A 16,080-nucleotide genomic window follows, 5' to 3' on the forward strand; every position below is an offset into this window, starting at 1 on the left:
TTAAAATGAACTTCTTTATTGCACATAAGAGTCAGATTTGGTAATATTTACAGTTTTAACATGTGCCAGTCATTAAAGTACATCTTTCTGTAATGCTTTGAACTTGAAGGCCTGCAGATTATGAAGTTGAGTATTGATTTTTAGAGAAAGAAACTACAAAAGTTTTTAATGAAATACCTGCAGGGTGAAAATAAAGGACTGTAATTGTTTTCTTTATAATTTGACAATTTTTCCAAGCCCAACGATGTTAATTACATATCTCTAAGTAAATACATTGATTTACATAAATATTACACCCATCTGTGATTGCATTGCAAATAACATTCAGTACTAGCATGTGCAAGTACCTGCAAACAAAAGTCAACCATAATCATTCATACTAACAGTCAATCAAGAGTTTTATGCCCTGAAATAATTAAGGTTAAAACGTATCATTCATAAATTAAAGCTATTTACTAGATATACTACAAACCATAAAATTTTTCTTTGAAAATTCTTCACTTAAACATACTGTAGAAATGAAAGAGCTTGCACTTTGATTGGAAATTGGCTTCAACAGTAACTGAAACTCCATTATTTTCTCATAAAAAAATGAAATTATTTAAATTTTGGCATTGACAAAAACAAAAATATATCCAGAGACTTTCTTTTGAAGTTAGTTTAAATAATGCATTAGATTTAGCACATGAGATTTAGGGACAATGGAGAAAGATAACTCAAGAAATTATTTTGATTAATAGAATATGAAACACTTTTTTCAAAAATCATTATCATCTATACCTTTTTGCTGATTCAGAAATATGTTTGCACCCTAGTTTACCTATTGTAATACAGGTATTGTAGTCAAACCAACAAACTGAAATTATAAGTATTCCACCCTTTTTACCAAAGGACCTTATTTCAGGATCATTGCTCAACTCTTTCATTTTTGGCTGCTTTGTAATGAGGTATGCAGCTCATCCATTATATTCAAAGTGTGATGCTATAAGAAGTCAAAGATCTCAACCAAAAATACAGGATAATATTACAATATAAAACTAAAGAAGATTTTGTATATTTGAAAAAAATACAATGTTATAAAAATCGTTCAACATTAAAACCTCCATAATAAACTTTCCAAATGCCTCTTCTTTGTTGCCAATCCTTTAGAACTCTTCTTTGTCTAAAAAAAATGAACTAACAGTCCGACCATACATATTTATATATCTAGTATATCAATTTCCTGAAGTTCTTTCAGCAGATAGCATTGGAAATACTTTGTACATGAAAAGAAATGGCTGTACAAATTCTCAGGTATAATTCAAATATTACATCCTGAACAAAACAGTAGAATCCACGAATTGAGTTCCTAGATTTGATTTGTTCACACATTTAATGGAATAAAAGTTAGTGGATTTTCCCATCTGGTTCAATTCAAATTCAAGGAGTGAGTTGTGCTGCCCATAAAATGATCCAAATATTGAAGGGATTTTTATAAATGCTTGTGATTTCACATATGCCCCTCTAATACCCTTATATTTGTTAATATATTCCATATTTTTAAGTAAGTAGAGAAGATTTTTACAAAAGTGATTCTTTTTACATTCAATTCATAATTTGATTGAGGGGCATGACTTTTCTATTTCAAAAGCTATTTGAAGGATTTACCAAAACATAGTTCTCAGCCTAAAATTGTGGTAGCACAACTGTGAACTTAAAAAAAAATGTTGAGATAGGGGATCCATGCTTTCATGAAACCACAAGGAATGCTTTCTTCAGTGAGTCATTTCTTGAAACATTTCTCAGGATATACCACTTACTGCATAAACGTAGCTAGCATGAGATTCCTTGTATTTACTGAGCACCAGCTGAATGAAGCTACCAGCGCCATCACTATCATCAACCAATTCTCACTTAAGCTGCCAACTGGAAGATGGATATGTCTGTCAAGAGATTACAACCCCTTTTAATCGGAGCAACTGAGCACACTTGGCACCGTTCTCACTTAGGTTGATTATTATAGTCCACATACACCCGGACAACCTCTCCAGAATATTTACGCTGGGAGGGCATGAAGTAAAAGTCGGGCTGCATTTCGCTCTGCTGCGAGTGAGGGCGATGTGGGAGGGGACCGTGGCGGTAGTGGGCCCGTGGTCCGCTCCTGTCCTGAGTGTGGTACGCCCCTCCGCCGCCCCCACCACCACCACCGTTGTGAGCTCCCCTGGGTAGGGAGTAGGTGGTGCGAACTTCCTGTGAGGGCAGGGTTGTCGCACCCCTTGGAAGGGCGTAGCCACCACCCCCAGCCCTCGGCAACCTCTGAAGGGAGCGAGAGTCACCGTAGTGAGGACCTCCACCATTGAGGGGAGGGAGGGGGGATGGTCGACCCCCTGATGATGCTGTCGTGGTGGTACCGGTGGGAAGGGGTCCCTTCTCCTCACCCTCAAAGGCATCAAAAGCATAGTTTGTGTTGGCATTAGTTGAGTAATCCTTCCAAGCAGAGCTGGGGATGAGGTGCTCCTGGAAAGAAGTCAGATTCATTCCTAAAAGGATTGCTCTTTTTCATTTCATGGCAATCGTTTGAGCAAAAATTTTTTCAACCACCTTTTTTAATTCGGGCAGCAGATTAATAATCATTTGGGATCAAGATACAGGATTATATCAATTGGAATCATTCTATTTTATGAGCATAACCAGTATAATTAAATTATAATAAATCACCAAAAAAATTAAATTATCATATTATTCCAATATATTTAAGTTTATGGAACAAACTGAGAACAACCCTTACATTATGTGGTGATATCTCCATAATATTTAAGCAAATTAGTATTTAAACATTTGATGATCATATTTAATTGATGGAAAACATATTTCCCAACCATTGATTCCTAATTTAATATCTTCTACCTGTAATTATTTTAGATTAATTCAATGAATGATAAGGCTCCTATAAGAGTATTGCCATACTTTTAAAATTTTGGTCAATTATCATTAATTTTTTTCATTCATATACTCAGAATAATAGACAACATATCAGTTACACAATTCCATGTTCCATTCAGTACCTATACAGTAACATAGTGCAAAACAGCAATATCTTAATTTTGAGCCAGCCTATTTCCTTCAGTAGGTACTTTCTCACCTTAGTATTAGGAGCAGATCCTCTTGAAGTTCTGTATATCGTGCATCCTGCCTGCAGAAGTGCAATAAAAACTAAAGCAGCTATACAACCAATGACTATATACAACTTTGTTGAGGAAAGAATGGTATCAGATCCTCCTTCACTTGATTCCCCATCCACAGGACCTGACGTCACTGAAATTATAAAGAAAGAATTTACCAACACAATTGTAGAAAGAAGGCACCTCTTAAATCTAAAATGATTTCAACAGCTACATATACCCATAAGAATAGCATTATAATTTTCATTGATGACCCAAGGGTTGAAAAGATAACAGTTTTATTTTTGTAAACTTTGGTTTATGTGAAGTACAGGAAAGTAAATTACTTAGGTTGAGTATCAGAATGGGTAAAGCAAAGATATTCTAGAAAAAAAGTATGATTATGGAAACTGTGACCTTTTGGTGTAAAACTGGAAAAAGTAACCGCAGGTGAAAGAAGAAATTGTTTGGAAACTTAAATAAAAAAAGAAGAGGAAATTTGAACACACACCCTGGTAGAGCAAGGTTTCAGGAAATAAATATTTAACTTCATCTAATAATTGAATACGGGGGGTAAATATACCTACATATTAGTGATGGAGAGGATAGTGCAACAAAATAGTAAATGGTTATAGAGGAATGATTCATATAGAGATTTCATTCATCAGCATCAAAATATAGGTGGACACTAAGACAGGGGAAATAATATGCAAAATTATAGATCTTTTTTTACAATCTCATGTTCACACTAAATAACTAACACTAAATCAACCACTTCAATCCAATGAGTAGATAAAAAAATTAAGGATGAAATTTTATGACAAAATAACTTACAAGATTGAGCTTGGAAGACTAGAAATCCTGGCTCAACAGTGAGAGCACCAACTCGTCCACTGCTCACCGCCTGTCTTAAGACAGACTCCAGTTCTTTATTGGCTCCATCAATTTCATTCTGGTTCAAATCTTCCAATGCCAGTGGTTCATTGTCTCCAAGTGATCGACCTTTCTCACCTCCTTTAATCTCAGATGCTCCTTTTACCGTCATCTTCTTAGGATCCAGGTAAATTTCCATGTCAGCAATTACATTATCAGATTCCCTGCGGGGAAAAAGTGTAATAAACCTGAATTTTAGATCACTGGTTAGCAAAAAGTTTAACTCTACTTTTCAAATACTTCAATGTTTATAATTCAAGGTGAACTCTAATTAGTAAAGCTAAGAATGTGTTCCAGGTCAATGAAATTCTTACACAATGAAATAAAAATAAATACTGGGTCATATTTTACCAAACTTTAAAGCACAATATTATAACGACCAATTATTTAAAAAATATATTTATAACCAGGAATAAAATTCTTTTAAATACCTTTAAATTCAAAATTCTTTAAGGTGGAGTAGAGGATAGAGAACAGAGATCCTGAACTACCTATTAATATGAATCTCAATTCTGCAGTTAAAATGTCACAATTTCATTAATTCATGTCACCATTGAAGTTAAGACCTCCCCCTTTGATTATTTTATCACTAAGCCACTACCACTGGCAATAAATTTATAGTTTATGATTCATAGATGAAGTACACAAAAGAGTGTTAAGATGAGGAGGAAGTCACTAGCATAAAAATTGGAAGTAAACTAAATTAAGTTATACCACAGAGTGTTTATTAATGCACATCTGTGACACAAAACCGAACTCACTGTTTGAAATTCTCCACTTCGACTGAATGAAATCCAGGGAATGATGAAAGGGCACCTTTCATTCCTTTGCTTACAGAATCCGCCAGTAATTCAAAATCTGGAGTAGAAGGCTTTGGTGCCTTATAGCCGACACCAAGATTAACGAGCTTCATTTTCACATTGTATGATAGAAGCCCTTCTTTCTCTCGTTTCTTCTCTTCAACTGGATCTTTAATAGCTGGGAATACCATTTAACAAAAAGCATAGATTAGAGCAATACCATACCACCAAATTTTAACAGTGCATGCATGTAACATAACACAATTACGGTTCATAAAATTTATTTACATTTATCGAAATCTGTAGATAAAGAGCAAACAAACCACTACACATTGTATATAAATTATATTAAACTTGATGAAGCTAGGAAGAACATCTAGCTTTCTAGATAATCGAAATTAAAAACCTCAAATTTAGCATGTCATCGAAATGTGTTGGAAAGGCTGATGAAATGTACTACACCCATATGAGGCATTAGTGCCAAAATTATAGTTATTGGTTACACCTCCAGAATAAGTTCAATCAAAACAGACAAAATAAAAATTGGATAAAAGAGGACACACAACTTCAAGTCAAGTCAAAAAGGGAGTTTTAATCCCTTGATTGCCCCACTTGAACAATTTGAAGCGTTCAATGACTATAGCCTTGCCTTCAGCTATCCAATTTCCAGCAATATGAAGAGCCCTTTATTTGCCATTGTTGAAATAAGATCCCTATACCAAGAATTAATTAAGAATTAATTTGTGGAGGTTTACAAACTTCATTATTTTTCATAATTTACATAATATCTTGTAACAGTCTGATCATCTAATGATATTGAAAATCCATTGCACTGGTTTAATGTAAAATAGAATCATGGAGCATTCTAAAAACTTTTGTTCATTCTAAGTAACAATGACATTTACACAAAGTTAACCTTTTGACCATGAATTTTAATTATTTATATTCTAATATTAGTGACATGATGTCAAATAATACCAATTAGAAATCTTCAATCGAAAGAAACTCAAAAGACAACCTTACACATCAAATCAAATTTTAACTCACCATGAGGGCAGGCATTTATGCAAATTTTCTTAGGAGACAGTACAGGATTGCTGCTATGGATAAATAGCCTCTTACTGACATCATGCTTCATTCCACCTTTCACAGGGAACATGAAGTACAAGCATTCATCACTGAAGGATAAGTCCTGTGATAAAAATGAACAGTTTTGTTATCATAGTACATAAAAAGAATTACTGAGGTAACGAATTGCCATAAGCAGGCTATACAATCACATTAAAAACTTATGAAATACTCACGTCTTGATCTCCAGTGTGCCTCTTTCTCACGAATGTCAATGTTGTGGTTCCATCCTCAATTTTTCCAGCGATTCCATCAATATTTTGGTTTTTGTCAAGACGAGGAGGTTGATAACCAGTAATCCAAGTGTCCATGATGAATGGTAGACCAGTAGCGGTATCTACCCAGCCAATGATGGCATCTGTTTGGGACTGTTATAACAAAATTATTAGTACACATTGCATCAAATTTCTAGCCCTTCAGGGGCAAATACTGAGCACACCCATTTACATATTTCTGTATCATACCATTCTAGTGTTCTTTGAGAATGCCACTCCTGTCCAGGTATCGGTGTGAGTTGTCTGGATGGTAAATTTGATAAGTTCTCCTCCCTTGCCCCATGGTTCCCACTTTATGTAATATTCGCAGCTGCCCTGTTTGCTGACATCACAGTTGGCTGGTACTTTCCATGATCCTCCACAACCCTCTCCAGCTTCAGAAACTTCATGAGCTCCTTCTGCACCTCCTTTTCCAGTCCTATCCACTTCTGCACAGATACAAATAAATAAAGATATGTTTAACAATTATTTCAACTTTATTTATCATCCAAATTTAGGATGGTCCAGTCCATTCTTACAATTAAGTTGATGGACCCGCAAATATATCAATGTCATGGATGGGAGAAAATCCAACTAGGCGAGATTTGAACCTACGACCCCAAAATTAGCAGGTAAGGACTTAACCCTGCCACCACCCAGGCCAGCAGGCTTAAGAGTTAATACCAAAATAATTAGGATACTGTTTAGCGGCAAAGCTAAAGGAATCATGGAGGTTATCCCATCTCTTTGCCCCCTTAAAATCTGTGCACATGACTGATTAGAAGTAACACTATAAGCACACAATTACAATAATATACTAATTACTTTTTTCAGTTCATAATCAGCTATACTTATCTGTAAGTCTTGAATCAATCTATATAGTTTCCCTGCCCTCTCTAGGAAAAAGGCTGAAACAATTCATACCTTTAAATAAGACTAGGAAGCATAGGTGGATTTAGGGTGAGGGGGGGGCATGTGCCCTCCTCCTCCGATGCTTAAAAAAATAGACAAGATTTTTTGTATGGTTATCATTACATATGTTTTTTTTTGTTTATTAAGGAGCCTCAATCTTTTAACATCATATTAATAATTTTCAAATTAAAATAAAGAGGATATTTTGCACAGTAAATGTTGTACGTTGTTTTTAATCTCAAATATATGAAGATTGTTTGTCTATCAGACCCTTGTGCCCCCCAGGATAAAATCCTGGATTCGCCCTTGCTAAGAAGCGTTCAAGAGCCAAGTGTCTCAGAGCTTGAGAATGATCAAGAGTCAGCTGTAAGTGCTCAGCAGCAGAAGGGTATTTGCTAAAGTACCAATCACAATTAGTCATCTACTAGCAGCCAGACTCTTAATTTTCTGAGAATTTTAAATGCGATGCACTCTAGGGAATTTAGGTTCAATTATAAAGCCCAGATTTCTTAGGCATATAAAATGAATGATTAAGCTTTTACACTTAACAATTGTTTTAATGAAATCATTTTGAGTATTCTCAGTATCTATGAGTACCCTTAATATTTGCCATTGGCTGCTTTACGTACAATGCTCAGAGAATAAGATTAAAAATATTAACATGAATCAAAGACATAGTACTTCAAATTCACTCTGATTATAATTTGGAATAATCATCCCATTTAAATGCAAACTAAACTGCAATAAATTACACATGAGATATTCACAGATCAATATGCACTCACCGAAAAAGTTAATGACAGTCTTTCCTCTTTGAGTACTGTGGCCATGATATTTGAGCTCATCTGGACGATAGAAATCTGGAACAGAAGCCTTCTCTGGTGACTCCAGACCAGATGCTGGTATGTGGATGTATGAGCGTCCCATCCCTTGTTCCTGGCCTAGAGCCCAGATGACATTCATTGGCCCATCCTCGATTGAATGATCAGAGGGGTGAGTGGCTGAGAAAAAAGAATACAGTGTTTGAATGCAACATTATGAAAATTGGAAATAATATGTACTTTGAAAGAAATATATTTAAAATGAATCATTCTATATGTTTACAAATTAAAATTTTGTAATTGAAACTTCCATGGAATGGGAAAACCACAACTCTCATGAGGAGCAATACTGTAATGAATTCTGCGAGTACAATTAAATTTGCAAGAATAAATAAAAAATTGGGAACCCATACAAGATCGATCACTTTGTGCTCCTTCTCAATAACTCGGCTGAATAAACAGCTAATAGGAGAAAATTTCATGAATACCATTAAGCAACCACAAAAAAGGTCATACAATACCTTTCATCTTCTTCCTGAAGACAACAGTGGTGACACCGTCTTTTTCAAAGGCCAACGCAGCAGTTAAATCTGATGCTCCTCCCCAGAATTCATCGATACGAGGGGTTGAACGATCTCTTGTGTAGTAATCACCCACTCGTCCAGCCATTCCTCGAGCAGATCCAATCACAATATCTGTGCAGTCCATTGGGTGGAAGCCATGACGAGGAGACCAAGGGCTCTTGGGCTTAGCAGGAGTTTGACTTTTTGCTAATGATAAAAAACATTTCAGGCATCAGTCATAGAAGCTCTTATCCACTCTCAAAGCCAACAATGTGCAGGAGTGTCTTAAGACATTTGCTGGCCTAGGGCAACATTATCATAGGGGCCTTCCTCCACCCAGAAAAAATATTGTTTCCTTTTTTCTTGGACCCTATCAAGGCTACTTAAATACGGGAACCTCAGGCAAAGTTTGCACCCCATTCCCTGCAGCCCTGGTCTCATTATTTCAATGATACAATATTATTAAAGTATACCGGGACTAGCCACGGTGATAACTTTTTACGGAGTCACCCGCAATGCACAAATAGTGCGAAAAATCCACAGAGGAAAAATCATTCGCCTTGACCGGGATTCGAACCCGGATCCCTCGATTTCCGGCCGAGTGCTTTAGCCAGTTAAGCTAAGCTCTCCGGCTGTGGCGCCATGCGCACGACCTGGACTGCTCGTCGCATAATATGCTCGGCAGTCCATACCACCTTGTCCGGTATAGTCCACCAATTTCCACAGGGGAGAATGACGCCTCGGTAGCTTAACTGGCTAAAGCACTCGGCCGGAAATCGAGGGATCCGGGTTCGAATCCCGGTCAAGGCGAATGATTTTTCCTCTGTGGATTTTTCGCGATACAATATTACTTTCCCAGGAGTGACCCCAAATTAATTGTATTATGCCCATAAAATCCACATGTATTCAAAGGTATAAACTTGATACTATAGAGAATGGTTATCCGACACTTGAAGCATGGGTGTATTTAAGTGGAATCCTTAAGCAATATGATATTTGATGGTGATACACTGCTTGGTCACAATATTGAATTTTAGAATATGAGCTGAGCAGTGGAGGACATTACAAATCAAAGTGATCATAAAGGACTTAACTGAAAATTTCATTCCAATCAGATTGATCTATAAAAATGTTTATTTGTTCTATTGCCTTTATAAAATATGTATGTATGCATATTTAATAAAAGTATACCTTTAGGGTGCCCCTTGCCATTTGGCTCCGGCTCTGCGCTTGGTTCAGGTTCTGCATTTGGTTCGGGTTCAGCATTTGGTTCTGGTTCAGACTTAGGTTCAGGTTCTGATGAGGGCTCTGGCTCTGAACTAGGCTCTGGCTCAGACGACGGCTCAGGCTCAGATGATGGCTCGGGCTCAGATGATGGTTCTGGCTCAGACGAAGGCTCAGGTTCTTAAAATGAGGTAAAAATTAAAAATTACTTCATTTCTCCATGAAGTGATCAACAAATTTTCAAAGCAAGTAAAATAACAGTGCTCTAACTATGGCAACTTAATTTTAATTATGAATATGAATAAGTATTGAAAAATTACTGCTGGATTCATCTTCAATTGAAGTCTAGATTATTTCAATGTTATAATTGTACCATCTTAACAGTGATGCCAAATCATGATACCATTCCAATAAAACTACACTTATTCAATACTACAAACTTAATATTCTTGAGAATGACTGTCTAATTCATGGTGTAAACCTCGGTAATAGAAGTTAGAGAGAAATTGTAAACAGTTATAAACTTATAAATAAATCTTGGATTCATAAAAACTACAATCGGCAAATTGGCTGTGACATAACAAGTCAAATGATTACAATCAATGAAACCCCACTTTACAATGGGTTTTACTAATGATAGATTTGAAATATCATCAGATCTGATTTTTCACATGCTTTCTAAAACTTTTAAATTTCACTGATTTTGTTTCCACACACTCAATTTCATCAATGACATAAGTCTACCCCTTGTTTCTTTAAAAAACACATTTTATAACATAGCAACATTTATGTGCACTGATGAACTATAAACTGATTCCTTTCAATTTCTCCATATTTCCGGTGCAACCGCGTCGGTTTGTTGGTGATGACAACAGTTTCGCTGGCACTGCTGCCAGCGTCTTCAGGTCGAAGATGATGCCGGTCCACGATTTTCGTCCTCCTTATATAGGGGGTCAGTCCCGCCAGTTGTGGCTGCCGCTCTCCTATTGGTCCGCCTAATGAGCCTCCTCCAATGGGCATCCAGATGATAGCCGTCGTCTCTGTTAAAATTGTCCGTCCGGGACAATTTTAACAGAGACGACGGCTATCATCTGGATGCCCATTGGAGGAGGCTCATTAGGCGGACCAATAGGAGAGCGGCAGCCACAACTGGCGGGACTGACCCCCTATATAAGGAGGACGAAAATCGTGGACCGGCATCATCTTCGACCTGAAGACGCTGGCAGCAGTGCCAGCGAAACTGTTGTCATCACCAACAAACCGACGCGGTTGCACCGGAAATATGGAGAAATTGGAACCTGAACACCGCGGAAATCTACGTAGTCAAACTGATTCCTTGTTTGGAAATAATGCCAATTCAACATACAATTTAATTTACTCTACGACCTGTACTCCAGAATGGAATAATGGAGTAAAGTGAGTCTACTCTATTAGTTGAAAGAAAATACATTGGTAGAAAATGCACAGAGTGAGATGATCATTCTGACCTTCCAGAATTAATGCCATGGTCCCTAAATGCATGGGCGTACCCAGTGGGGGGGGGGGGGGGGGGTGAGGGGTGGGCAGCTACCCCCCCTTAGAAGCGAAAATAAATTTAGTTCAAAACAAAAGTTATGACAACATTTTCCTTTTGAAGAAAAATGATGTAGTATAAGACATTGAACTAAAATAAAAATCATTATTTTTTAAAGCAAATAATTATAAAAACTAATAAATTGCTATCAAAAAAGTTACAACTTGAATGACCACAGCTAGTTTTGATTCTGGGTATGCCCATGCCTAGATGGACACTACTGGACAACCCAAGTAAGGTTTGCACAAATGGAAATTCTTCTGAAAACCAAAATAGCCTCCGAACCATACCTGGTTCTTTGGTCTCCCTCTTCCCTCTAGCAGGCATCCTCTGCTGACGTGCACTGACTTGGAAGGACACACTTGTTTCCACACTTTCACCATCACCAACGGTTTGAACTTTTGTCATTTCTGTGGTCGGAGGATTCCTACTGAGGACCACCCTGCGGGACTGTGTGACACGAACATCGTCGTAGTTGGGTGCGTTGGTCTGAGACTGCCTTTTCAGTGGCCGACCTCGAATTATCCTCCTGGTGGACGTCTCCGTAGTAGACGAAGGCTCCGGTTCACTGCTAGGCTCTGGTTCACTGCTTGGTTCTGGTTCGCTGCTAGGCTCCGGTTCACTGCTAGGCTCCGGTTCACTACTGGGTTCCGGTTCACTGCTGGGTTCCGGCTCACTGGAAGGTTCCGGTTCACTACTGGGCTCTGGTTCACTACTTGGTTCTGGTTCACTGCTGGGCTCCGGTTCACTCTTTGGCTCAGGCTCGCTGCTCGGTTCTGGCTCACTCTTTGGTTCCGGTTCTGCTCCTGCCGCAGGTTCACTGTCCGGCTCAGGCTCTGCATCGGCACCAGAGTGCTCATGGTCGTGCTCACCGTTTCCAATGAGAGGGAAATCTCTGCAAGCAGTGGTGAGAGATTTGGGCCTCCATCCGATTGCTACATAGCTGGTTCCATTCGCGATGAGAGCCATTTCTATTTCATCTGTGTCCTGGATGATCCTCCAGTAGAGGGACAGATCCTGACTAAGCTGTTTGCGGGAGTGACCTGACAAATCAAGGCCTCCAGGGAAAGCATTGCTGGCTGCTGGTGATGCAGTGGTGGTCCTCACTTGATTCCTGAGGGATGGCTTGTTCGATTCTGCTGATGGAAGCTTAATTGCTGATCCTATAATGAGGAAAAGTTGAGATGAGCGAGATGCTACACCATTCCCCACAAAATACAGCAAAGACTCACTATGAAGAGATAAACTCAAGTCATATATGCATGTGATTACCTTGACCTTTGACACATATTGTTTAATCAAATTAAAAATTTTTACTCCATTTTTTTACAGTATGACATTGGAAATTCAATCCAAAAACTTGAGTACGCACACAATACATATGACATATTTCTCATATAACTAAATATCAAAATGCGTAATATAATACATAAAGATTTTTTGAAGTGGAATTTTAAAAGTGTTTTTCATTTAAGAAAAAATGATTCCATTATTTATCAGTGGAAAAATATGTATGGATAGATATCAAGTTAAACTTACACAGCATAAGCATATGAAGCCACAAGTAGCTTAGAATTTATTTTGCCAGGCTTCTGTTCTTGTTAATATCTGTCTTCATGTATTAATCCCTCCACAACCTCTTTATGGGTGCGCAAGTTAGCTATTGTTAAATTGATGAAATTATCTACTAGGGAATTCATTATTCATTCATCAAATTAATTTGAAATAAAAAGGGTAGTTTAAACTCAATGTTTTCTATATCATAATAGTATTATTAGACCAAAATGTAATCATAAAAATTAACACAATAAAGAATCATCAGCATACATAGTCACACATAAAGAGAACATTTACAAATGAATTACTGAATAGAGTGTTATGTAGGCAGAAATTTTCCAAATGCTAAATGTTCATCCTTTCGTTGCTTTAACTATATCAAGCCTTTGAATACAGGAATTATAATTGTAAAAAATTAACATAGATAGCATTAATACAGACTGAAAGTAATTTCCAGACCCATGAATCTAGTCTGCCTCCTTTACTTTACCTATCTCAGCCTCCACTATCAACAGTTTATAACAAGTTCACTCACTTTTCACACAATCTTTCCCAAAGAACCCTGGTTTGCAGTAGCACTGCTTCCGAGGGGAGGTAGTGGCTTCCACATCAACACAAACTCCCCTCTGGGCTCCACAGTCTCCATCAACATTACATTCATCCCTGAACTGACACTTGGGTCCACGGTACAGTTTCTCACAACGGCATCTACCCACACTGGATCTACCATGACCACTGCAGTCCTCCTTGTACTCAGACCCTGCAAGTATGACAAGAAGATGCCAGTTTTATGAAAATGTGCAAGGAGAAAAACACATCTCTAGGATAATAAGTATCTCCCACAAAGTATAAATAACTCTTTTACCAGTGTCTCAAGCTGAAAAAATTGAATTCAGCTCCAGGAAGTATAAGATAAAAGATGTAAATTGCCAACCAAGGTAAGTTTCAAAGGTTTAAGGGAATCTCTAAGACAAGAAAACTGAGTTGAAACAATGCAAATGATTGTAAATTAGAATATATTCCATGTAGAGTATTAAGGCCAGGTTTCATGGTGGATTAACACATAGGAGGTAATGTATGTTTGAATGAACCAAATTAGAACAGATTCTATTTTCGGTTCATGCATTTGTACATTTTGGGGTGGTTACACAGTGAATTTTCCCGTTCATTCTTGCACTCATGCTTTGATGTATTAACTAGTGCATGTTAATTCACCGTGTAACCAGGCCCTTATAAACAATTTATACGAACTTATATTACCTTATAGCATCTGTATTTGTTAAACCTTTACCATATAAAGGCCATTGCAATCAGGGGGAGCTGAGGGGTTCAACCCTTCCTCCCCCTATAGGATACCAGGATATTTTATACACCAATAGTTGTATTTTTTTTATCTCAAATAGGAGAAAACCCATCAGACCTTTCTACCCCCACCAGCAATTTTCAGAGTAGTAAATGAAAGGCTTGGGAAATGCAGTCTAATGTGTATCCTCTATAAATGATCACCCCCCCAAAAATGCTTCTCCCTGCCTGTGAACCCCGATGAAATATATTACCCCTCCACATAGGCGAATTTAGGAGGGAGCACGGGCATACTTGCCCCCCTAGATGCTTAAAAAATAGACAAGATTTTTAATGCAGTTATCATTACGTTCGTTTCATTTTGTGTATTACGGAGCCTCAATCATTTAATTTAATATTAATAACTTTCCTATCAAAATAAAGAGAATATTTTATATACTAATGGTTGTACTTTTTTTAAAATCTCAAATAGGAGAAAACCCATCAGACCTTTCTGCCCCCACCAGAAAAAAATCCAGGAATCGCCCCTGCCCCTCCACACAATCCTCCTCAGCCCTCGAAAATATTTTATGGCAACGACCTTGCCACCACTCTGTGGCTCTATTATGGGTTTTCAACCCAATACTGACTTTTTCGATGTCCAATGAGACTGATTAAGGGTGAAAGGGCCAAATAGTCGAGTGGGATGTTTGAGATTCTTAGGCAGGGAATCGAGATGACACATCCGTCGGTCTTGAGCAGTCGCATTTTGTCTGTTTTGCTAGCGTATTATTCTGTTAAATCTTCAGCCACAACTTGGAAATTTTCAGAGTAGTAAATGAAGTTGACCATTTTTTGTTATTGTAGGGAACTAACATTTTTGGTATCTAGGGGAGATGCCTATTTGGAGCACATTTACGGAGAGACTAATCGTTTTCCTCGTTTTTTACCCTTTGAATTTATAAATTCTACATATGCAAGTAAATTTGAAAACTACATCGACTACCTGGGAGGGACCCTTGGGGAAACACTCATAAGACCGGGGTTTAAAGTCAGGCACTTTTATGCCTTGACCTATGGAGGGAGAAAGGAAGAAGGATGAGAAGGGAAAAAGGAAGAAAGAGCAGCGGCTAAAAGGGGCTCCGGAGGTAAGGATAAGGAGAAAAGGATAGAGAATCCAGGCGCCGTCATTCGGGCGACGGGAGCTACCACTAGCGAAACAGAATTTGCTGTACCTACAGATGGTAGACTATCCGATGAGAAGAATTATCCGGAGATTTTTCTCGAGATAGTGAATTCGACGACGGTTCGGGTGCTCACGGTGGGTCCCATGTGGATAAAACCTTGAGGGCCGGGACCAGGTTCCGAGATTTATTCGCCTAGTCGCCTCAGGAGGGGGTAGGAGGGGAAGGAAAAAAGAAAAAGGATGCGCCGATGTGAGCCAGAAGACGCCTCCAGGGTAGGGATAGGGGTGGAAGGGTTGGGATAATAGAATATCGACGTCGTCATAAAGGCGACGCGATGCTTAAGCCGAATTTTCTGTACATAGAGATGGAAGATTATCCTATGAGAAGAATAATCTAGAGGCTTTTCTCGAGATAGTCATTTCGACAGAGACTAGGACCCAAGGGTTACAAAGTGTTACAACGCACCGGGTTCGGGAACCAAGTCAGAGACTTATACGCCCGCGCTCCCGGGGAGGGGTTTGGATGGGAAGGAACAAGGAAAGAGGCGACGCCACGATAGGGGCCCGACGACGCCTCCGGGATAGGGATAGGGTAGGAAGGGAGGGACAGGGTACACCCTCGCCGTTGTAGAAGCGACCAGGGCCCACTAAGTAGCGAAACCCGGCATCAGCCATTCATGTGCCAACGATTTTGGAGGATTGTCCTAT

General features: G+C 38.4%; 1 protein-coding gene across 2 annotated transcripts in view; it reads right to left on the reverse strand.

Moving 5' to 3' along the window:
• The window catches only part of LOC124157714, a 170,179-nt gene continuing 154,099 nt past the window's right edge, over positions 1 to 16,080 (reverse strand). The window contains exons 6-17 of one of the 2 annotated variants that reach the window (XM_046532686.1): positions 13,441 to 13,665; positions 11,639 to 12,511; positions 9,743 to 9,955; positions 8,510 to 8,758; positions 7,953 to 8,168; positions 6,466 to 6,704; positions 6,178 to 6,369; positions 5,921 to 6,065; positions 4,835 to 5,051; positions 3,975 to 4,237; positions 3,122 to 3,294; positions 1 to 2,493 (exon numbers count right to left, since the gene is read on the reverse strand). In XM_046532686.1, coding sequence (XP_046388642.1) covers positions 1,981 to 2,493; positions 3,122 to 3,294; positions 3,975 to 4,237; positions 4,835 to 5,051; positions 5,921 to 6,065; positions 6,178 to 6,369; positions 6,466 to 6,704; positions 7,953 to 8,168; positions 8,510 to 8,758; positions 9,743 to 9,955; positions 11,639 to 12,511; positions 13,441 to 13,665 — 3,518 coding nt within the window. In that variant the 3' untranslated portion in view covers positions 1 to 1,980. Of the gene's footprint in view, positions 2,497 to 3,121; positions 3,295 to 3,974; positions 4,238 to 4,834; positions 5,052 to 5,920; positions 6,066 to 6,177; positions 6,370 to 6,465; positions 6,705 to 7,952; positions 8,169 to 8,509; positions 8,759 to 9,742; positions 9,956 to 11,638; positions 12,512 to 13,440; positions 13,666 to 16,080 lie in introns of both variants that reach the window. The other variant, XM_046532685.1, reaches the window with a different exon arrangement.

The sequence above is a fragment of the Ischnura elegans genome, chromosome 4 (assembly GCF_921293095.1).
Source record: "Ischnura elegans chromosome 4, ioIscEleg1.1, whole genome shotgun sequence".
Taxonomy (NCBI): Eukaryota; Metazoa; Arthropoda; class Insecta; order Odonata; family Coenagrionidae; genus Ischnura; species Ischnura elegans.